Here is a 21,218-nt window from a genome sequence, read left to right as displayed (position 1 = left end):
TCCCCTCCAATAACCTCCTCAGTAGGTCTCGTCTGCACTGATCCCATATGTGCCTCCAGCGGCATACCACGCGGCCATGATGAGATCGCACAGATCCTTGGCCTCGACATCCGTCAGGGGGAGATGATGGCCACCCGCAAAATCCATCTGGAAGCAATTGTCGTTCTCGCACATTTTCATCATCTCGACGCACCCGGGCTTCACATGGTCGTCCCTGCCCCATGCGTGCACGGTGGGGACGTGTTTGAGGAGGTCGTAGTCATTCACGTCGACTTTTTCGGAGACAGAGATGGGCGGGAACGGCCCGCCGATCATGACGCCGAACTTGAACTTCCAACGACTCTCCCCGAAATCGCGCTCCTGGATCTTCTGGCGCAGAAGCAGGCCGGGCACGAGGCGGGCACCCTGCGAGAAGCCTATGATGCCCGCGAATCCGTCGACCCCGCCGTTGGCCTCCATGGCGTCCAAGATGACGCGGTCCAGCGCCTCGACCTCCGCATGCGGTGTCGCCTCCACGTCGCTCTCGCCCGCCTTGAACCGCCGGCTCACCCAGCGGTAAAAGGGCGCGCAGGACGCGAACACGGGCAGCATGCCGAACCCCGCCGTGCCTTCGATCGGTGCCTGCGCGAACACGAACCGGAACTGCTTCTCCAGGTTCCAGATCAGCCGCCGCGACTGGATCTTGAAGACTGTGCTGTTGGACCCGCCGCCGTGGAGCATCAGGATGGCGGGGAGGAGCTTGCCGGTGTGCGAGTGGGTGGGACGTGTGGCCATGGTTGGGGGGTTGGGCTTTCGGTTTGCCACAGGAGACTTGTCCTATCTTGTGGATTTGAAGAGAGCGAAGGCTGCCAATGTGTGGACCGTATAGGCCAGGCGCTTGAGCTTGACAGCGCTGAATACAGGATCGTGGTCTCTTTCCCCTTGAGGTCCTGGGACTTTGGTGAGATCTTCCCCCCTTTGCCGCTTTTTTCAAAATGACCGCTGGTGCTGAATTTGTTGTTGGTGAGGCTCGATGTGTTTGCCAGACTTGAAATTACATTCGCTAAAGATAAATTTGGTTCAACGGTATAATTTCTAGTTCAGTAGTCTATGTCTGATTTCTTGCTAGGTATGAAATATAAGAGCGAGAAGGAGTTGGGATGGAAGATAGGGCGGAGTGGAAGCCGAGCCGCACACGTGATAAGGCTAGAAACGGTCACCGTCGAGGCTGAGTCCTTTGGCTTGGACGCCTCGGTGCCAAAAATAGCTCTCGTGGAAAAAGTTGAGGACAGTGATGTTGCAAGAAAGGAGTTCTTTTGATTACACATGTACGAGCCCTTCCCCTGAATCCCAACATGGCCCAAGTTGATTGCAACGGCACGGGCTGATACAAGTTGAGGAGAAGATGCCATTCCCTCCTACCATCTGCTCACATCAAAAATGTCCCGCTGTTGGAATGGATCACGATGCCTGTCGCGTTGGCGTCTTTCAGGCAGTAGAGATACGCCTCGGCCAGGTCCACAGGCTGGCCAACCTTCCCAGTGGGTATTTTGCTCTCATGGTTCGCAAAGAATTCCTTCTTGCCTTCCTCACCCATGCCCTGCCAAAGATCCGTCTCGATGACCCCAGGAGCGACACAGTTGACGCGGATGGGTGCCAAGTCAAAAGCCAACTGTCGTGCCAGACCATTCAAGCCAGCCCCAATGAGCGCTAGCATGGACCATCCTCCAGCAATTGGTTTTTCAGAGATGGACCCGCCGGTCAAGACGATGGAGGAGTGTCGATCCTTCTTCATGTACTTTGTTCCGATTTTGACAACCAGGATTGCAGCAATGGTTCGAACTTGGTTACATTTTTGCCACTTCTCAAGAGTAACCTCCTCGAGCGGGATCATAGGCAGTCGATCCCCGGCCATGTACACAATATGGTCAACCTCGCCCACCTTCTCGAACAGACCCTGGATATTGGCCTCGACATTGAGACTGGCTAGATCGCAAGCGAATCCTGAGACGCGGTCTTTGGCCGCTGGGTAGTCGCTGACAAGCTGGGCGCACACATCCTCGACCTTGGACGCTCGTGACGAGGAGAGGATGACTGTAGCGCCGAATTCAACTAGGGCCTTTGCGACACTGATGCCAACTCCCCCAGTGCCTCCGACCAAAAGGACACGCTGGCCGGCAAGTTTGTTGGTGAACCGTGCTGGAGACATGGGTGCAGGTGTTGTTTGATCCTGAGTGGGATCACTCAAAGCTCGGTAGGGTGCTGTCGGCCCTTTTCTTCTGCCTTCGCCGCAGTGTTTGGGCAGGTGTTATACCGGCAGACCGAGAAGGCTCGATGGGGGTGTCCCGAATTTATCCCTTGTCACATTTTCAGGAGGGTTGCTCGATCCTCGATATCCCCTTGCTGGCAGTCTGTTCTATCTCCGACATGTCAATTATCTCCATGACATGTCGTGCACTGGTCGCTGGTGAAATTCCGTCCTGGAGATTAGCTCTGGAGTAATGCACCTAGCGGATGTTCCCCTTCTTTGCATACGTAGCACTCGGTGCTTCAATATCATTGGTCTAGTTCTCCATACCGATGCAGAAGGTTGAAGGACACTGAAAAACGCAAGTTCCGCATTAGGAAGTTGCGATGCGCCTCAGTCAACGTCATTGTCGCTCGCAGACTTTTTGCCTTTTTCTTCCAGCATTGAGCAGCTATTATTGTGTTGCTGGCGATGCTTAAGGCCGACGACGCTTGATTTCGGCCACTGTCAACGCGGCGATATCAAATGGCATACTCCGAATCTTCAAAGTCATTTCTTCATCCGTCGTAACAGATTCTGTTCGTCTACGACTTCCCCCCGCTCTCTGCAGCACTTCTCACTTTCCATCTATCCAAGGTGCACTCTGAAGTGGCGAAGAAGGTAGCAAGACCAGGTCTCTCAGCTTTGAGGCGCTCAAATGATTTCCTTCACCATACTGACACACTACCTCACCACAGCATTCCCAGAAACGCTGGGGTCAAACCCTTTGGTGGGGACTTGAGATCTCACTTCGCAAAGGGGGTCGAGCCCGAAGGCAATTCTCGATCGCATATTGACGACACGTCAACTTGGCGTGGGTAAGGAGAAGGTACATAGGGGAACAATGTGTGCCTCGTCGTCTCATGCAATGTCCGCCCTGAACACCAATGCAACGCCGTCGTCGCCTGCCGTAACAATTCTGTTTCCGTCTCCGCCTTGTACGAACCCCAAGACACCTCCACCCTCTCCCTCTCCTCTGTGGCCCTTCCATTCCTGGATGAACCCTTGCCCTGCCGCCGTCGTCCCCCCCCTGACATCCCATCTCCTGACTACACCGTCCATACCCGCCGAGGTCAATATCCAACCACCCTTTTGCGGATTTCTGACAAATTCGACTTTGACGACCGCGTATTCTTCGTGCGCCTCTTTGATGTGTCTCCGTACGGCGAAGCGATGGGCCGTATCGAAGAGGGCGATTGAGCCATCGACGCTTCCCGCGGCAAGGATGTTGAGGGGTGGGGAAGAGAAAGAGAGAGTCTCAACGCCGTCAGATTGAGCTTGTAAAGAGGCTAGTATCTGTCCTGCCGAAGAAGCCTGCTGGTGTCTGCCGGCGCCTTTGGCGCCGCTGTTCTTCTTGGTCTGATCGGCCGGTTGCGGCAGACCGACGACTTTGATGTTCCCGCCCGCGCCGCCCACGGCCACCATTGACGCAGTGCATGCCACACTGTAGAGGCCGCCTTCAACCTCGAAGCGTTGGTCTGCGGTGGTGAACGAGATAACGGCTTGGCCGGCGGAGAAGACATCGCACACGTACAGGCTACCATCTTCCGACACCGTCGCAAGGAGCGATCCGTCTGGCGTCCACGCTCCCGCGGTACATGATACAGTGTGGAGGTAAAACGCTTGTACAATCGTGACAGGACTGACTTTGTCCTCGGCATTAATCTGATAGACCCAAACGGAGCCGTCGTTGGCGCCGAGAGCGACGACGTTCTCATGGTCCTTGTTAGGACAAGGGGCCACCCAGTTGATCTCTTCCACTTCGGCGGCCTCGGCGACAAATGTCCACTTCTTTGAGCCCGATGCTTCTGATGACTTCCATGCGCGTAGTTTCCCGTCAAGGCCCGCCGTTAGCACGTATTCACCTCGCGGGTATGTGAAGGCCACGGCATTGACTGAGTCGGTATGCCCGTCCAACTTTTGGAGGGGTTGGATGCTTTTCCTCTCGCCCTGAGGCTGGCCTGCGTCTTGAGCGGTAGGAGGTATAGATGCGTCGAAGAGGTATGCCACGTCGTCACCGCCGCCTGTTATCACGATGGATGGGTTCGTAGGATGCTGCGCGATGCAGAATATGCTGTCTGTGTGAGAGTCAAAGTGAGCGGCGGAGTCGTTTTGCAGTTGGATTTCTTGTTCTTCTGCTTCCAGATCTTCGTCGTCTTCGTCATCCATGGGATGATCACCGTCGTCGTCGACTATTTCTTCGGCTGCTTCATCTGCGTCTAGCAGTCCGTCATCTTCAGGTTCTACGTTCTCGGGTGGCCGGGGGACGGGTTGGGGGTGGGACATGATGGGCTGACAAACGAGGGCTGTGTTGCGGGAAAATGATGTGCCAACAGTACTCCAGCAAGAGGGAGAAGAGAAGGACTTCAAAGAGCGCAGAGGGAATCCTTATGAGGCATCAATGCGACGCCCCTCGCTTAGAAATGCGTTCTGTCTTCTGTCATGTTTGCCCGCACCAAAAAAAAATAATTGGGTTCGCGGGTTTCTGGAGATGGTACCGAGAGTCTTGCGTCATTGGTTCTCCAGCATAAGGCAAAGACTAACACCAGGTATCCTTCTCCTAGGGCCAAGGGTTCGTGAGACATTACACAGGAGACTCATCAAGTCTATGGCCTAAAGGTAAAATCTTCAAGACGTCAATAGACTATCGCTGTGGGTTGATATGTTCTGAGGGTCTGGAGAATGTCAAGGCCATCAGCCTTGCGACAGGACTCTTAGCCTTGTCAGATGGGCCTCCGGTAGGCCCTGACGCCCCTGATAATAAGGAGTCTCGTGGGAATTAATAAGCGATTCGGTCGACTTCGACGTCTTCTACCGCAATCTCGGGGCTGCTTATCTTGTCGCTTGGTTCAAAAGCAATTAGTTACGAGCACAGACTACAACTATGTGGTAGGTGCTCGTAAGGCCATGGGTGCTGCATTCTCGGCAGCGCCATTTGCCGTAATTAGGAGCGATTGACTTTTCCCCTGTGTCGGGTCTTCCTTTCCAGCGGGTTTGGGCTATTATTTGGGTTCTCACCGTACGGCGTAGTATCTGTGTTTGAAATACTATTACCGAGCATTATCCAGGCCTCCTTTTGCTCTAGGAACGATTTAAGATCCGTCGAGGCACCTAAAGCTGTGGAACGGACCGCACCCCTTGATTGTTGTCCAGAGATGGTAGCGAGTAGTTTTCATTAAGCGCAACTTAATGATATTGATTTACAATGTGTCAAGAGAAAAGCAGGTTGTGCGCCATTCTCCAGACCGGACGGAGTAGCACTCGGTACTGGGTACATAAATCGAACAAGGAGTCGTGTCTTTCTGGAGCCCTGGGCCTCTCGGAGGTTTTATGTGTCCACCAGACTGTGGATGGACCCATTTGAAACACTCAACCCTCTCCATGACGGCGGGGAGGCATCAAAGGTGGCTGGTTTGGCTGGCGACTAAGAAAGACAAAATACTGCCCTGGAACCCTGACCTCAGGCATATCATTCGTCATGTGGGCTCGATGGTAGACATGTGTAACGCGACAAGCCGGACATGTTACTAGGAAAAGCAAAGCAAGACTCGTTCGTATCCATGCAGGTGGCACACGGCTGGGGCTTGATGGAGTAGAATGGAGTGGACTAGGTATGAGCAATTGAAAATGATAGAATCGTTCGGCGAATTTCCAACTCCTGAGAGGGTTTCAGATGCATCGGAAAATCCACCCTGCGAGCGAATCTCCCAAGTGAAGATCGCATCTACGGTACGCTGCCCTAACCCTGACCGTTTAAACTGGAGTCTAGGCTCCCTAGGCTGTCGACGCCCAGTCGAGGGGCGCCTTCTGTTCCCCCAATCGCCCTCGCCCGTCTCTTACTCCCCCAATTAATTGTTCACCTCCCACAAAAACCATCCTTCTTCCACCTCCTCCCACCCTTTCCTCCCGCTTTAGCCGCCCGCTGTTATAGTCAAAAACTGGCTGTCCATTGGGCCTCTCCAGCCCAATCCTATTGCCCTCTCCCTCGTTTGCGAGTTTCAGCCTGATCCTGAATCGACTCCAGCGCCGTCTGCCACTCGTTCGTTCGCTCGCTCGCCCGTTCGATCCTACTACCTTGGTACCTACGATAGGAGCCCCATCCATCGCCCTATTCCCGTTGGGCTCCTCGTACCTCAACTCGTTGCTACTCGCTGTGCCGATTCTTCCTCTCAGGTCTGAGTACCATAACCTTTGGATGGTGTATGGAATTCTGCTGTACAATGTCATTGTCTGTTCAGTGATACTCGCGTCAGCGTTATTCTTTGACTGGAGAGTGCCATCAAAAATATCATCTCTCAGGGAGGGCGGTTCAAACTGCGCTCACCCAATACCCGAGCCCCAGGCCAAGACTCAAGACAGAACATCTCAAACGGATTCAGTGAAACTTCACTTGACAGCTTCCGGCTTCTGCTCGTCTGCTTCACTTCCCCATTCTCAGATTCCCGGAGCCGCACGCATGCTGTCACTGCCTGCGCCTGCTCAGTCGACCACCATTCCCCGCTGAGTCCTAGTTTTGCTACGATATCGACTCCTGTCTGCGTCTCCCGTCCAATATCACACAAGACGTGTAACAGGTATTTTCAAACGCCATCCCGACAATGGCTTCAGGCCCTGAAAATGGGTAAGTGGCCCTGCAACCGATCTGAGAGACTTCTGTTGGAATTTTGCGGTCGCGCCGCTGACCTCTCCCAGTTTCTACTCCTCGGGTCAGTTCATGAATCCAGGTCCTGCACCTCGCCCTCCTACAGACCGACCTCGACATCTGGAGCTGCAGCGCTCAAACACCTCAATACCGACCACCGCCTTCGAATCCATGTCTTTAGGAGGCCCCGCCTCGCCTGCCGTCAGTACTCCAAGTGCCCCGTACTTCTCCAATGGCAGTTCGTTGTCCCTGTCAACCACCGGGAAACCCTCGGGCCCGGTCACCATCATCAAGGAAGGCCATGTGCGCTGCAAAGAAGACAAGTTCCTCGCCCAGTGGAACCAACGATACCTGATTCTCCGCGAGTTCAGATTAGATTTCTTGAAGAGCGAGAATGGAAAACTCATCCAGTCCATCCAGTTGAACACCGTCACGGGAGTGACTCGTTCTGAAGAGACCCGGATGGCCTTTGAGATAACCCGCATTGCCAATCCCAAAGATGCAGGCGGCAAAATCATCATGGCTCGCGACTTGCCCACCCGGACCATCACTTGTGAAGTCCGCAATGACGACGAAATCTATGACTGGATTGACAAAATATATGAGCGATGCCCAGGCATGGGGGGCGTAAGTAATCCCACAAACTTCAGCCATCGCATCCATGTGGGCTTTGACCCTCAAACAGGCGGCTTTGTCGGATTGCCGCAAGAGTGGGAGAAACTGTTGAACAACTCCGCCATTACAAGAGACGACTACAAGAAGAATCCCCAGGCTGTCATCGAAGTTTTACAGTTCGTTTCAGACCAGAAAATGCGTGAGCAACATCCCGAAATGTATACTCCTGGCATGGTCACTCCGCCAACAACCCAGCCCAACAAACAGCTTGGGTACCCGACCGGAGGCAACAGTGTTGCTCCCCCGAGGCCAGCACCACCTACAGATGCACAACGGTATAATTCTAATCAGTTCATCAACAAATATCAGGAGGGTCCTTCCCGGATAGGAACTCCACCCACAAAGCCGCCGTTGCAGCGGGCGCAAACAGATAAGGGAGCATATGACATGGAGGCCGATGCCGCCCGGATCAAGGCGATCGCTAATGAAGAACAAAAGCGCCGTCAGATGGAAGCGGAGGCGAAGCGGGCGAGAGACGTTGAAAGACAAAGAGAACAGGAGCGAGAGGACATGGAGCGCAACCGCAGGGAGCAAGAAGCCTATAACGCTTCATTACCAAAGTCGCGCCCGCCGTTGGCTCAACAGGAGATTGGAGGATACGGAAGTGGCTCTGAACGTGGGCCCAACCGGCAAGATCCTAGATATAATCCCGCACGAGCCGCTCCAAGTGCTCCCCAGCAATCGTCATCTGGGTCACTCAGGCAAAATCCTACAGCGCAAAGACCGGGCCCTTCTGCCCCGAGCAGCAGTTCCCAGAAATCTATCCCCCAATCCCTGTCTGCCAGTCAAAGTTCGTTACGATCACCAGAAAGCAGAGAGCGTGATCGTCAGCCCTCACCAAATGCCAGATATCCGCCAGGCGACTCTACTCCCAAACCGCAAGCGAATGGAGTTAATGGACAGTCTGCAAGTCGGTCACAAGGATCTGTACAGCAACCCAAGCCTCTCAATGTCTCGAAACAGCCGCAAGCGAAACCTGCAGCCGACCCACGCAAAGAGGCAGAAATTGCATTGACAGCGAAGAAGCCAGTCGAAGAGCGCGCCAAGGAAGTTCGGATGTCGAGCATGAGCGAAAGCGAGGTCATGGCCAAGCTCAAGCAGGTAGTGTCTAAAGATAATCCCTTGGAATCATACAGCAAGCAAAAGAAAATTGGCCAGGGCGCTTCCGGTTCAGTCTACGTTGCTCGGGTCAAGGAAAGCGCCACATCCGCAGTGGCACGTGAACTGTATCGCACGCACGGTCCGAAGGGCCAAGTTGCTATCAAGCAGATGGATCTTCGGAACCAACCGCGGAAGGAGCTAATCGTCAACGAAATCATCGTCATGAAAGATTCCAAACATCCCAATATTGTCAACTTCCTCGATTCTTTCCTGCAAGAGCAGAACAACGAGCTATGGGTGGTGATGGAGTTCATGGAAGGGGGTGCGCTTACGGATATAATCGACAACAACCCAGTGATCACCGAGGACCAGATTGCCACAATCTGCTATGAAACTTGCAAAGGACTCGCTCACCTGCATTCCCAAGACATTATTCACCGGGACATTAAGAGTGACAATGTGTTGCTCGACCGAGTCGGCAATGTCAAGATCAGTAAGTGACCCCAGTTGCTAACCCAAAGGGATGATTTTGCTGACCCGAACGCCCAGCCGATTTTGGGTTCTGTGCTAAGCTCACCGAATCCAAGAGCAAACGCGCCACAATGGTTGGTACACCATACTGGATGGCACCCGAAGTTGTGAAGCAGAAAGAATACGGACCCAAGGTCGACATCTGGTCTCTCGGTATTATGGCTATTGAGATGATTGAGTCGGAGCCGCCATATCTCAACGAAGAGCCGCTCAAGGCGCTGTTCTTGATTGCGACCAACGGCACACCGCGCTTGAAGAACCCCAACAAACTCTCACGGGAGCTGAAGGCATTCCTCAGTGTCTGTCTCTGTGTCGACGTCAGGAGCCGCGCGAGTGCGGACGAATTGCTCCGGAACGACTTTATGCGCATGGGTTGCAGCTTAGCGAGTCTAAGTGAGCTTTTGAAATGGCGAGAAAAGGGTCGACAATGATGATTTCGCCCCACGATTGGAAGCCGGGCTAATATGGGATATCGCTGGGCTGGTGGACGAATTTAATCGCTATTGGGAAGGGATCATACCGGCGACGACGGTCATTTCACTCGATACGCATCTTGGATACGGTGCTGAAGACTATATGGAGCTGCGGTAATAAAGGGTTAGACCGACCAGAAGAACAACAGGCCAGCAACCTGCAAGCAAGCAAGCCGAAGATCGCAGAAGCGACAAGTTGTTTGCGTTTCTTATCGAGAAGCCAGGGACTCCAGAGGAGAGACGGAACTACGATGATCGTTATTTCATGGTTGATGATTGAATGGGAAACGGATCTTCCATTTAAATGCTTGCCAGTTTAGATGGAGCATCTCGGTCCTCCAATTGCTTGCACGATGATTTGTCTGGGCATGAAGGAGGTATGTGGTGGCGTCATGCAAGCTGGTAGGGGGCCGTAGGCCGCTGGGTAGACGGACAGAGTCTGCACGAGTCTCGAGAGCGACCTCGTTCGGGCCATGGTTCCGCCCGACTGGGTCGAGGCGCCCGCGGGTGGACAGCTCATCGACATCCCACGTCAAGATGATGCCGGTCCGCCAAGACAAGAGGGTGGAGGGAATGGGTTCTATATCCGCAGAATATAGAGCAGAGGAGAGAGAAGATAGGCGCAGAGTGGGAGACTCTTTACAGAAAAGAACAAGAAAGGGAATTTTCCAAATCTCCAACATTCGGAATATACGAGGTACTGACTGCATATGTACATACCTAGGGTGATTTTGTGTACATACTCCGCAGGCTGTTGTATCTTGGGCTTGCTTTGCCGCTCGGTAGTCGGAAGGAGTCTGGCCCGATGGCAAGAGACGGCGAGACGGCTTACGATCAGCAACGAGGCAATCCATCCCCCTTTTTTTTTCGCCCCTTGAACTGCCAGTGGGAACGCGACACGAGACGACCCGATGACGGGAGTCCTGCTGAATCCTTCCAGTCGATAGGGCGCCAGGCCGCTTGAAGTGCCACAAAGAATGATAACGGCCCCCCGGAGCGTAGTACGGAGACTACCTACTAAAATCCAACAGGTACCGAGTACAGGGGACTGGGTACTGGGTACATGACGGGGTCTCGTACCTAATAGTTCCCCATCAGGGGCACCTCATGCAGTCCAACTGTGCTCCGTAGGGCGGGGTACGGAGGACCAAGTCCCTAGCCGGTACATCCATTAGGTCTTGCTGCATACCAGTAGGTACCCGGTACACCAGATAACCGGATGCCCTCCATTCCGCAAATCGACTAGTTGTCAATGGAATAAAACTGCCTGCGACTCCCTGCAACTCCCTGCAACCCGTATTTCCCTGCATATCTCGTCCGGTTCGCAACTGTCCGACTCGGTCCAGCCATTCACTCCAATCCAATACCGTCGTTCGTTCTAATCAATCCAGACATTATTACGTCAGGACATGGTGTTCGTCCCGCTGTCCTTCTGAATGATATTATCAATCAATTCTGCTACCTAGCGCGAGCATCAGCCAACTCACCACCGTCACGATCCAGATGCGGTAGGGAGAGAGGTCTTCCGATCAGTCTGTCCGGCAGCCGATCCTGCTTTCCGACTCCGTCGCTGAAAAAGCACACCGTCGTCCTGCATACCAGTTCTGCTCCTTCCTCACGATGCTGGAACACGAAGATGCCTTCGCAGAGGAAGCGCAAGAGGAGGTCAGACTGGCCGAGCAAGTCCACGTCGATTGTACCCCAAATACGAGGTTCAATGTCAGCGACGAACAAGATGATGAGGATGAGATGAGCCCCCTGATGAGCCCTCGCCAGCGTCGAAATAAACCTATTGCATATACAAGAGCCCGCGCGAGCTTTGAAAGGGCCATCAATGAACCCTGGAATGGCGCTCACGGTTCCAGTGACCTCCCCTGGTACAAGACGCCCTCAGTGAGTCGGCCGTCTTCCTTCGTCGCCGAGCAGGTGGGCAACCGCTGATGCGTTCCAGATATTTTGGCTGCTTCCTGCCTTCTTCCCCTTTTGCATCGCCTTTGGCGGCATCATTGTTCCCAAAACATACCTCATCCTCAACTTGATCTGCAAGGACTACCTCTCAGATCAAGCGTCAAAGAACCCCAACTTCAAGTTCCTACCGATTGTCTTGGGAGAAGAGAATCCGCAGTGCAGAGATCCACACGTTCAATCTCGGGTGGCCAACTTCAATCTATACATCAATCTTTTGAGTGGCGTCTTTTCCGCCGTAATAGCCCCCCATCTGGGGTCACTTTCAGATCGGATCGGACGGAAGAAAGTCATGGTCTGTGCCTCCTTCGGCGCTCTCGCCGCCGAAATCATTACCATCATTGTCGGCCAGACCAACGGCGAGGTTTCTGTTTACTGGCTGCTTCTCGGAGGCCTAATAGATGGCATATGTGGTTCATTCACCACTGCTTTGGCTTTGGCCTTTGCATATGCGTCGGATTGTTCACCCCCAGAACGTCGAGCTGTCGCTTTCGGTTATTTCCACGGCACACTCTTTGCCGGTATTGCATTGGGCCCCATCGTGTCGGGTTATCTGATCAAAGTGACTGGGACAGTTATGATCGCATTCTATCTCGCCCTTGGGTGTAACGCCTTTTTCATCGTCTTCACCCTCATCGCCGTGCCCGAGTCCTTGTCCAAGGAGCGACAACTGCTGGCAAGGGAGAAAAGACAGTTCGCTCAGGCGGAGACGCCGGACAGTGACTGGCTCACGATCATCAAGAATTACAACCTGTTCGAACCTCTTTGGGTCCTGCGACCAAAGGGTGAGGGCTCGAGTTCGGCATTGAGGAAAAACCTGTTCGTACTTGCCGCCATTGACACAATGATGTTCGGCGTGGCGATGGGAACCGTGCAAATCATGATCATATATGCAGAATACCGTTTCGGCTGGACGGCCGTCAACTCTAGCATGTACCTCTCCGCCGTGAATATCTGTCGCGTCCTGGGTTTGGTCATCATCCTGCCACTCCTTACCAGACTCTTCCGCGGACCAGCCCAAATGCACTCGAAGGGACACAAAGGCTCGGATATGCTCGATATTTGGATCATCAGGGGGGCCATCATCTTCGACCTTGTCGGATACATCGGTTATGCTTTTACTCCATCTGGTGCGATCATGGTTCTTTCTGGCATGATTGCCTCTCTCGGTGGCATCGGTTCGCCAACCCTCCAGTCGTCTCTCACCAAACACATCCCTGCAGACAGAACGGGCCAAGTGCTTGGTGCATCAGGGCTTTTACATGCTCTGGCCCGCGTGGTGGCACCGACGGTCTTTAACCTGATATACAGCCAAACTGTGGGCATCTACGCCGGAATTGTTTTCATCTGTTTGGCTTCAATTTTCGTGATTGTTTTCGTTCTCAGTTGGTTCTTGAAACCGAACGGTATGTCTCCCAGTCCCTCCCATTTTGTCCAGAATCCATGCTAAGACGACCCAGTGTATCTGGCGGAGCCATCCTCCTCCGTCAACCTCGACGAAGTCGAAGACGACGCGGATCATCTGGAATGAATTACGTTTTGTATACTTATTTGATTTCTGGCAATCCACTGTACCAAGGAGGATTATATAGATTTGTCCCTTTTTTTCGGTTGGATACGAATCAAGCCTGTCACCATAGCAATTGGAGCCAATTTTACACATATTCATAGCTTCGGCTTTTGAGAAGCGACTGGTGCTTTGAAGAAATGCACAGTATGAGATCTACCCGATCAGATGATACACCGGAAAGGGCATTCTTTCCCTGGTAGTAATGACTTCAACCTCGTTGGATATCCCAATCTCGTAAAAAGGGAGGGGGAGAGATACACGAAGGAAGCGCGACCACGTCGGATGACGACCAGGAGTTTCTCAAGATCACTTTTGCAGGAAATTTCCCCCGTATATATCATTCATTCATACATACATACATACATACATGTATAAAAAGAATGAAGTGACAAATAGGGGTTGGGGAGAGTGAGGATGGATCATGAAGAGGTTTCCTAGGGTTTTCTCCAAAAGGCTCATTCATATTAACTATGGTAGATTCCCCCCCCCCCCCCCCCCCCTTGGCAAGAAGGAGGATAAGATCCATAGAACTTCTCTCAGGACCTTCTTCATTTCTCCTTCTTCCTCGAGGAAGGCAAAGACTTCAACTCCCGGCTCATCATGTGGAAAAACCCCCTCGGCTCAATCAGCGCGCCTGCTCTATCCAGACCGACGTTCCATTCCCACACGGTCACGGCCAGGAGCATGAAAGCCGCGATTCCGAGAAAGAGTCGCGCGTCCATCTTCGGTGTGGCGGGCACGCACACGGTTACGGCGATATACACGGCCGTGCCCGACAGGCGGATATACCGGTTCTTGACCTTGAGGGTACCCGGTTCGTCCAGGGGCTTGTCCAACAGCGCCAACGCCGTCATGCTGAGCATGATGATGCCCAGTGAGCTCGCGCGCGTCCACACAGCTCTATCCAGGTAGCGCGGAAGATCATAGTACGGTATCTACTGAGCCTCCCCCGCTTAGCCACCCGGTGAGTTATACGGTGCGTCTAGCTAGTAACGAATAATAAACATGACGCTGGAAGCGAAGGTCAGGATCGAGGAGAAGAGCGCGGGATGTGCCAAAAGACCCATGTCAAGGTCTTTCGCCCCTTGTTTGTGGCTGCCGGGATGAATCTCCTGCTCCCGTCACGCTTGAAGTACAGGAAAGAGAATTCGTAGTAGATCAACAGGATCCAGACCATGATTCCCGTGCTCCCGTTGAGTCCAAGACCTAACGGGCCGTCCTTGACTAGCTGCAGAACGCCCTCGCTGAAGAAGAAGAAGAAGAAGAAGAAGAAGAAGAAGGACATGTGCGATTGAAAATGCTGGACGTCCAGAGCCTTTTTGAACTCCATCGGGGTGAGTTTTTCAGTCAGTTGCGAATCCATGATGATGGGGCAGAGATATTCCCAGATGATCGCACCAAAGACGGGCCCTATGGCACGGGCACCTGGAACTTTAATGGCAGTGACCCAAAGGGCGACCGAAGGTAGTCGGAATATTGTTTGGAAAAAGACAAGCTTCCGCAGCCACTTGATGAAAATCGAATAGACCAGCTCAACGAGCGCGAAGGCGCCGAATATGATAAGATATGTCGAGATGACCCACTGTTTGACCTCGTCGATATCTTCGGTCAAATATGCCAGTTGATTGCCGTAATTAGAACACCGAGAGCAACAGGACCCACAGGGTGAATGCTCGCTGCACCATGTCGTCCATGTAGGAGTTGTTGAGGAACTGGCGCATCGCATCCCAGATGCGCCAGGATGGCAAGATGACCACGATGAAGACGAGATATATGCCCCCAGAATCAGTGCGTTGGTGATCAAAGTCTTCCGAGGACTGGTCAGTCTTTGCATCTTACCGTTGCTATCCCGAGGTCGGGGTCTTCGGGCCTGAAGCCTAATGACGAGAAGACTTCTGAGAGATTGCCGATGATGCCGACCCAGATCAGGTCGATGAAGAGATCTAGTCTTTCTCTCTCCTTGGCAATATCTTCGGGAAGATGGCTGGAGATGCTCGACCGGTTTGATGGCTCGGGAACGCCGCGTTCGTCGCCAGCGTGGACGACCTGGGATCGATACGAGAACTGAAGGGCCCGCGGTCGACGGATAGTGTATCGGTGTCTCGAGCACCTCAGCCTGATTTCGACCATGTCAACCGCTGGCTTTCTTGCCAGGGTGAGGCATTCTCCAAGACGCGAAGGACAACCACTCACATGGTGACCGGTGTGTGCATGATTGGCATTGGAGTCGACAGGCAAGTGCAAGAAGAGACCTTGCTTATCATGCGAAGAAGCAGAGGCATATTGGATCGCACTTCGATCTCTTCCGACATCTTGCTGTCTGCTTGGTTTCGAAGCCAGACCAATCAGTTCGGGCAGACTGATGTCGTCGTCGGCTTTGACTGGATCCATAGCCAAAAGTCAACGATGCCACTTTCTAGCGGCGTGAAAGCACATTGGTAGGCCCCCAATGACCGTCGCCGGCGTCCTGTTGGAAGGGCTGGAGACGGTGTTGCCCAACATGGCGAGGACTTTTAGGTATTTGTAGATACCTTAACTCGCTTGGTTGGTACCCTTGACATCAACCACTGCCGTTTCGAACGGCAAGGCCTCCCGTGGATACTTGTTTTCCGACCGAGTTGGTTGTTTGGAAGAGGGCTAATAGAGGGCTGGTGTTGCACCTAAAGAAGAGTAAAACCTGCCCCGAGCTCACGTGCGACTCACCCAGCAAGCCCAAAGCACTCGCCCCTCTTCACATTTGCACTTGGGTACTTATATCGTGAACTTCTCCACCACATACGCCGCCAGCAAAGATCTGAACTGAGAGGTGTACTAACCCCTTCCCTCTTTTCACTAATCCCTTCTCGGCTTTTGACCACTTTTGGTCCCCAAGAGATCAAGCCTAGAGCGTACTGATGAAGCAACCAGCGCAAATTGCATGAACTGATTGAATGTCTATTTGTGAATGAATCAATTGACAAGCTGGGCAGAGGCCACTGAGTTTTGTCATTTGGCTTGATAGCCAAGGCGAGCGCCCCGGCGCTACATGTACCGTGCCCCTTTGATCAAGTTGTGTCCTTGTCCAAGAGGACTGGTTCGTAGCATTATATAACCTCCAATGGCCGCCTATCAATGTCCCCGGACTGCCATAAATCGTGCGGGGGCCTGCGAAGGAAGAGCCAGAGAGGTTCTCGACAGTATTCTATCTCCGTTCTCGTTCCGCCCAACCTTGGATCACCATTCAGAATTTCGTGTGTGCGGCCGAGCGACACTTAGACTATACCGTCGAGACCGGGACACCAGCCCGTAAGTTTCCACCAGTCGTCTGGATTTCTCTTCGGGAAATCTGACTGTGAGAGTATTGGTTCCGTCCTGGTGATCGTTTGCAGCACTGCCTTGACATGATCGTCGCTTGCATCGCAGGCCTTGAATTTAACGCACTGTTGATACACATACACGTCGCCATTGCTCCAGTGTCCTGTCTTGGCTTTGGCATCGTCCATAACTCGATAGGACTGAGCCAAGAGCTTCGCACGATATGCGGTGATCGCTTTGGGTGAAGGAGATAGCTTGAAGCTATAACGCAGATACTCAGCATACAGATTGGTCCATAGCATAGGATCCTTAAGCCTGTCGTTTAGGAAGTTGATCGGCTTCCCGAAGACGTTCCTATTGAAGCCGATCTACGGCATGAGAATGCTAGCGTAAGTGTGTGCTACCATTATCTGCTTCGCCTGTAAGCAAATTACAAGGGTGACAAACTCCAGGAGTTCCCCGTATGTCGACACACGCCTGTCTGAACACAGCATAGGCGGGTTGGTTCACATCGTAGGTGAAATCATTGCCTAAGAATTTAAGCGGGGAGACAACCTTGAACAATGGAATATTCCACCTGTCCTTTGGATAGTTTGGATTGCGGAAGAGGTAGTCCCTTGCATGATGAGTCCCATGCATTGGGATCTGGTATGTAGTGGTTCTCTCGGCTTGCATGAAACTGATGAGCACACTAACCACAGGATGGTCGACCCTCCTGCTATCATAGCATTGTGCGCCCAATCGAATAATGTGCTCTAGATGTCAGCCATTGTGTCAAGATATTCGCCCGGTCTGTCGCAAAGGTGTAGTGGCCGTGGGTGAAAGCGTCTCACGCACTCCGGGGACCAGGGCGACGCAACATATACCAAGGGTGCACATCATGAGACAATTTCATAGTCTTCGCTGAGGTTAAGGGTGTGGTTCTGCAGCCCATGAAAACCACTAGACAAAAAATTGACACAGCGACAGAATCAAGGTCAACACCACAGCTGAGCATCGCAGAACGAACAATTCAGCTCACGCAGCCAAAGTCATCCAGACCCAGGCAGCCACATGAGACTGTTGGGATCAGGATCCTGCTAGGACAGACAACAGTCACAGAAATCAGACCAGGTTCGAGTAGGATTCCGGGGACAGGCTAGTCTTCGAGTCTCGCAGTACCTAAGGCACTGATGACAGCTTACAGAATCCACTGTAGATTTCAGCTTCTAGGATATAGCTGAACATGTTGCTCAACATTCGCTTGAAAGCTTCAGATTGTCCCGACAAACTGGCGAGGCTGGGTTAACCACTCACACTGAATTTGGAGTGGCGTCCGCTACCTAATAGATTACTTGCGAATGAAAAACCTATTTCCAAATACAGCTCAGTCCTAGGGGGGGAACTGAGGGGGCTTTGCACTGAGCTTGAGCTGAGCCTCACTAGCCTTTTGTTGAGGCTCACTGAGCATCCCCTGAGCGCGATGCTGAGAAGGGCGGTTGTTTCTGGCCCCCCAGCGGCCAGCTTTACCTATGTACCTTTCAGCCAGTTGTTGCTTTCAGATAGTCCTCGCTAAACCTAGCAAGTCTCTGCTGCCTACGCTGCTGCCTAACATTCCTTGGGTATCGCACTCCTCGCTCCGATCTTCAACTTGCTCTTTTTCCCAATCCCGGTAGTTTTCTGGGAACTTTGGTTGCAAGGCTGAGACATACCACCCAGTAACTGGCACCTTTACGCACTGGGACGAGCATCCCCTCACAGCGACTGAGAATCGTGATAGCTACCTGCTAAAACCTACATTGAACTCAGAACAATATGGTCATAGTGAGAGCTCATGTTGATACCTGCGTCTTTGTCATTAATAGGCCAACACTTTCATCAAAAGACAGCCATATGCAACTCAGTATATGCTCGAAATATCGACGCCAGCCTCGGAGCTCATGGATGCAGGTCTCACAGAGCGAGCCGCGCGAACAACCCAAAAGTCGCCTACACGATTCGTCGAAGATGATCAGGTATGCCATGTTGTTGAGTCAGAAAGTTCTCAAGTACTGTATGAGCCGCTCTCCGAGGATAGGCTCGAGATACGAATTATCGATTTGGAACCAAGTACCGATTACCACTCAGAAATTCACTGCTGGCTCAGAAAATTCAGCCTCCTAGAGGTCAAATATGGAAACCCTAGCCTCTTTTGCCTTGAAGCCTTGTCATACACATGGGGAAACGACGCAGCACTGACGAATGTTGTCGTCAACGGCCAGAGGATCTGGATAACGAGAAACCTCGAGGCTTTTCTTCGACATCGGCGGGAAACGCACGAGAAAGTGATTTTATGGGTCGACGCAATTTGCATCAATCAAAATGACCCGCAAGATAAGAACAGCCAGATTCCGAAGATGAACATGATATACGGCTTTGCTTCTAAGCTCACCATCTGGCTCGGACCGGATACAGACGATAGTGGCCTCGCAATCGAGACTTTGTTAAAGCTTGGCTGCGGTGCTCCGTATGACAAAATGCCTCTTCTGGAGCCCAGCGAGTTGACTGCACTGCACAAACTTCTCACTCGGCCTTGGTGGACGCGGACATGGATCGTACAAGAACTTGTCATTGGTGGCATGGGACCGAAACTCCGAAATATCAAGGTCCAATGTGGCGGTGACAGCGTGCTTTGGATAAATGTGGTTGTTGCAGCCGCCCGCATCAAAGCGTACCACGATGATCTGCGGCAAAAATTCCCTAACATCGAGAACATCCTTGAACTGGATAGTCTACGGGAGATTGCGCAGGAGCACTTGATAAACTCTGTGACCCCGAAGATGATCTTTGACCTGCTTTGTAGGTATCGTCACTTCTCTGCAACCGATCCAAAGGACAAGCTTTACGCTTTCTGCAATATGTTCTGCAGACTTCCGTCTGAGCGCGTTGCTACCAGATACGATGCCGATCTGAAGGACATCTATATCAAATTTGCAATCGACCAATTGTTGGCCGAGTACGACCTAGAGATTCTACGCCACTGCGGGCCTTCAGCGCACAGCCTACCTTCATGGGTTCCAGATTGGTCAGTGCCACTTGGAGTGCAGCCCTTACCACTCAGAAAACTGCAGCGATACTTCCAGGTACCTTGGTGGGCCAATCCAATCAGACGCGGATCTCACAGATACATGGCCAACCATACTATTGTGCAGGGTTCCAATGTCCAGTACCATCTCGGTCCCTATACAAGAGATCCTTTTGAGGCAGAACGCCAACGACGGCTTGAATTGAAGCAGCTGGAGATAGCCGCTAAAGGATATGGTATAGTCCAGGACTTGCAGGAGATTCCGCCGGACTTCACCTTTCATAAAACTCCATACACGTTCCAGGACCAGATTCAGGAGCTACTCAAACAGGGCAATCTCATCTTCTCAGTTCAGGACGAGCGTTGTTTGCCTCCCGAGTCCGATTTTTTCGGAACGGATCAACCGGATGCAGTCAAGCAAGGAGAGATTATAACAGAGCGCCGCATAAAAGGGTGGATTCTGCGGGAACTGACAGAACTCGGAGCCAACGCAGAGTATCGGACCGCGCAAGGAACCAGAGCAGATGTCAAGATCAATCCGCATGAATCAACCTTACGAGCCAAGGGCATTCTTTGGGAAACGATCGACATATGTCACGAAGGCTTTGTTGAAGATCTTGATTTAGATTGGAAGAATGCTACACGATTTATGGTTGGTGTCGGAGCCTGTAAGGCTCTTGCCTTAAGTCACAAGTCAGCAGCTGAGCGCTATCCGACTCAATTGGAACGCCTGACTGTGTTTTGGTCGACACTATTTGCCGGTCAGGTCGCGGAATCTGACTCAACAGATGAGCAAGAGTCGCTTCAACGACTTCGCTACACAGAGTGGCTGCCTGAGATCCCACCAGACTGGGTTGCTGGCACCCCACCAATGACTGCGACAACTACAGGCCTCGTTGATTTAGCCGAGAGTGGGAAGGCAATAGAGTGCTGGGTGAACAATTTTCAAGCAGACAACGGCGGCAGTCAGCCTCTAAAATCTAGTTTCTCGATGGTTTCCGAGAAGATGTTTAATCCAGAGCAATGGCCAGAAGCCGAGAGAGAGAATTACAGGGCCGATCTGAGAGAGCTCGGCGATATGTGGCGTCGACAACGGTACGACCTTTATCATCGGCCGTTCGAGTTTCTATACATTGTTCCAGATCCATACTGGGATATACGGAAGGATCGCGATGAGATAGCGCATCAGCGAACTCGCCAGTTCAGATCCGCGGGAATCTTCTCACTTACCCCATCGGATAGTAGTGGACCAGGGAAGGAAGCTGCACTCTCACGAGACGACCTCCGGAGATATTCATCTGCCGTTCGGGAGAGAATGACGAGCAAGCCCAGTATAATTCCGCAGGGCACTCTGGAGGGAAAGATCGAGAAGTATGCTCTTGGACGAAAGTTTTTTGTCACAAAGAACGGATACTTCGGGCTGGGCCCCAAAGACACAAGAGGTGGAGATAGGGTAGCCGTTCTCTTCGGGTCAAATGTGCCATTTGTGCTCCGCAAACGCGGACCGGGAACGAAATATCGAGAATGGCAGCTCATCGGGGAGACTTACGTCCATGGAATCATGAAGGGTGAACTGATAAGACAATGGGAACTTGGATTCATCGAATCGCTGGATATCGTGCTTCGTTGAAACCGCTCAGCTGGCGTCCATTCGTTGC

The 21,218-nt window shown here is 52.4% G+C and overlaps 9 protein-coding genes across 9 annotated transcripts; 3 read left to right on the top strand and 6 right to left on the bottom strand.

Moving 5' to 3' along the window:
• Nucleotides 1-18: 18 nt before the first annotated feature.
• Nucleotides 19-774, bottom strand: Z519_02712 (uncharacterized protein; the record flags this gene model as incomplete). Its single annotated transcript, XM_016760468.1, has 1 exon — nucleotides 19-774. One exon carries the CDS (start codon nucleotides 772-774, stop codon nucleotides 19-21), a length of 756 nt encoding a protein of 251 aa, XP_016623989.1.
• A 634-nt stretch (nucleotides 775-1,408) lies between these two features.
• Nucleotides 1,409-2,188, bottom strand: Z519_02711 (uncharacterized protein; the record flags this gene model as incomplete). The annotated part of the gene is made up of 1 exon (XM_016760467.1): nucleotides 1,409-2,188. One exon carries the CDS (start codon nucleotides 2,186-2,188, stop codon nucleotides 1,409-1,411), a length of 780 nt encoding a protein of 259 aa, XP_016623988.1.
• Nucleotides 2,189-3,127: 939 nt separating this feature from the next.
• On the bottom strand, nucleotides 3,128-4,552 carry Z519_02710 (uncharacterized protein; the record flags this gene model as incomplete). The annotated part of the gene is made up of 1 exon (XM_016760466.1): nucleotides 3,128-4,552. One exon carries the CDS (start codon nucleotides 4,550-4,552, stop codon nucleotides 3,128-3,130), a length of 1,425 nt encoding a protein of 474 aa, XP_016623987.1.
• Nucleotides 4,553-6,864: 2,312 nt separating this feature from the next.
• Nucleotides 6,865-9,646, top strand: Z519_02709 (uncharacterized protein; the record flags this gene model as incomplete). The annotated part of the gene is made up of 3 exons (XM_016760465.1): nucleotides 6,865-6,887; nucleotides 6,959-9,177; nucleotides 9,234-9,646. 3 exons carry the CDS (start codon nucleotides 6,865-6,867, stop codon nucleotides 9,644-9,646), a joined length of 2,655 nt encoding a protein of 884 aa, XP_016623986.1.
• A 1,662-nt stretch (nucleotides 9,647-11,308) lies between these two features.
• Nucleotides 11,309-13,184, top strand: Z519_02708 (uncharacterized protein; the record flags this gene model as incomplete). The annotated part of the gene is made up of 3 exons (XM_016760464.1): nucleotides 11,309-11,581; nucleotides 11,640-13,059; nucleotides 13,114-13,184. The coding sequence occupies 3 exons, from the start codon at nucleotides 11,309-11,311 to the stop codon at nucleotides 13,182-13,184; spliced, it is 1,764 nt and encodes a 587-aa protein (XP_016623985.1).
• Nucleotides 13,185-13,771: 587 nt separating this feature from the next.
• Z519_02707 (uncharacterized protein) lies at nucleotides 13,772-14,086 on the bottom strand (the record flags this gene model as incomplete). Its single annotated transcript, XM_016760463.1, has 1 exon — nucleotides 13,772-14,086. One exon carries the CDS (start codon nucleotides 14,084-14,086, stop codon nucleotides 13,772-13,774), a length of 315 nt encoding a protein of 104 aa, XP_016623984.1.
• Nucleotides 14,087-14,247: 161 nt separating this feature from the next.
• On the bottom strand, nucleotides 14,248-15,614 carry Z519_02706 (uncharacterized protein; the record flags this gene model as incomplete). Its single annotated transcript, XM_016760462.1, has 2 exons — nucleotides 14,248-15,030; nucleotides 15,063-15,614. 2 exons carry the CDS (start codon nucleotides 15,612-15,614, stop codon nucleotides 14,248-14,250), a joined length of 1,335 nt encoding a protein of 444 aa, XP_016623983.1.
• Nucleotides 15,615-16,474: 860 nt separating this feature from the next.
• Z519_02705 (uncharacterized protein) lies at nucleotides 16,475-17,156 on the bottom strand (the record flags this gene model as incomplete). The annotated part of the gene is made up of 2 exons (XM_016760461.1): nucleotides 16,475-16,885; nucleotides 16,965-17,156. 2 exons carry the CDS (start codon nucleotides 17,154-17,156, stop codon nucleotides 16,475-16,477), a joined length of 603 nt encoding a protein of 200 aa, XP_016623982.1.
• A 1,280-nt stretch (nucleotides 17,157-18,436) lies between these two features.
• Z519_02704 (uncharacterized protein) lies at nucleotides 18,437-21,190 on the top strand (the record flags this gene model as incomplete). The annotated part of the gene is made up of 1 exon (XM_016760460.1): nucleotides 18,437-21,190. One exon carries the CDS (start codon nucleotides 18,437-18,439, stop codon nucleotides 21,188-21,190), a length of 2,754 nt encoding a protein of 917 aa, XP_016623981.1.
• Nucleotides 21,191-21,218: the final 28 nt, after the last annotated feature.

This window comes from Cladophialophora bantiana (genome assembly GCF_000835475.1).
Source record: "Cladophialophora bantiana CBS 173.52 unplaced genomic scaffold supercont1.3, whole genome shotgun sequence".
In the NCBI taxonomy this organism is placed as follows: Eukaryota; Fungi; Ascomycota; class Eurotiomycetes; order Chaetothyriales; family Herpotrichiellaceae; genus Cladophialophora; species Cladophialophora bantiana.
This window is presented reverse-complemented; position numbering and strand designations above follow the sequence as displayed.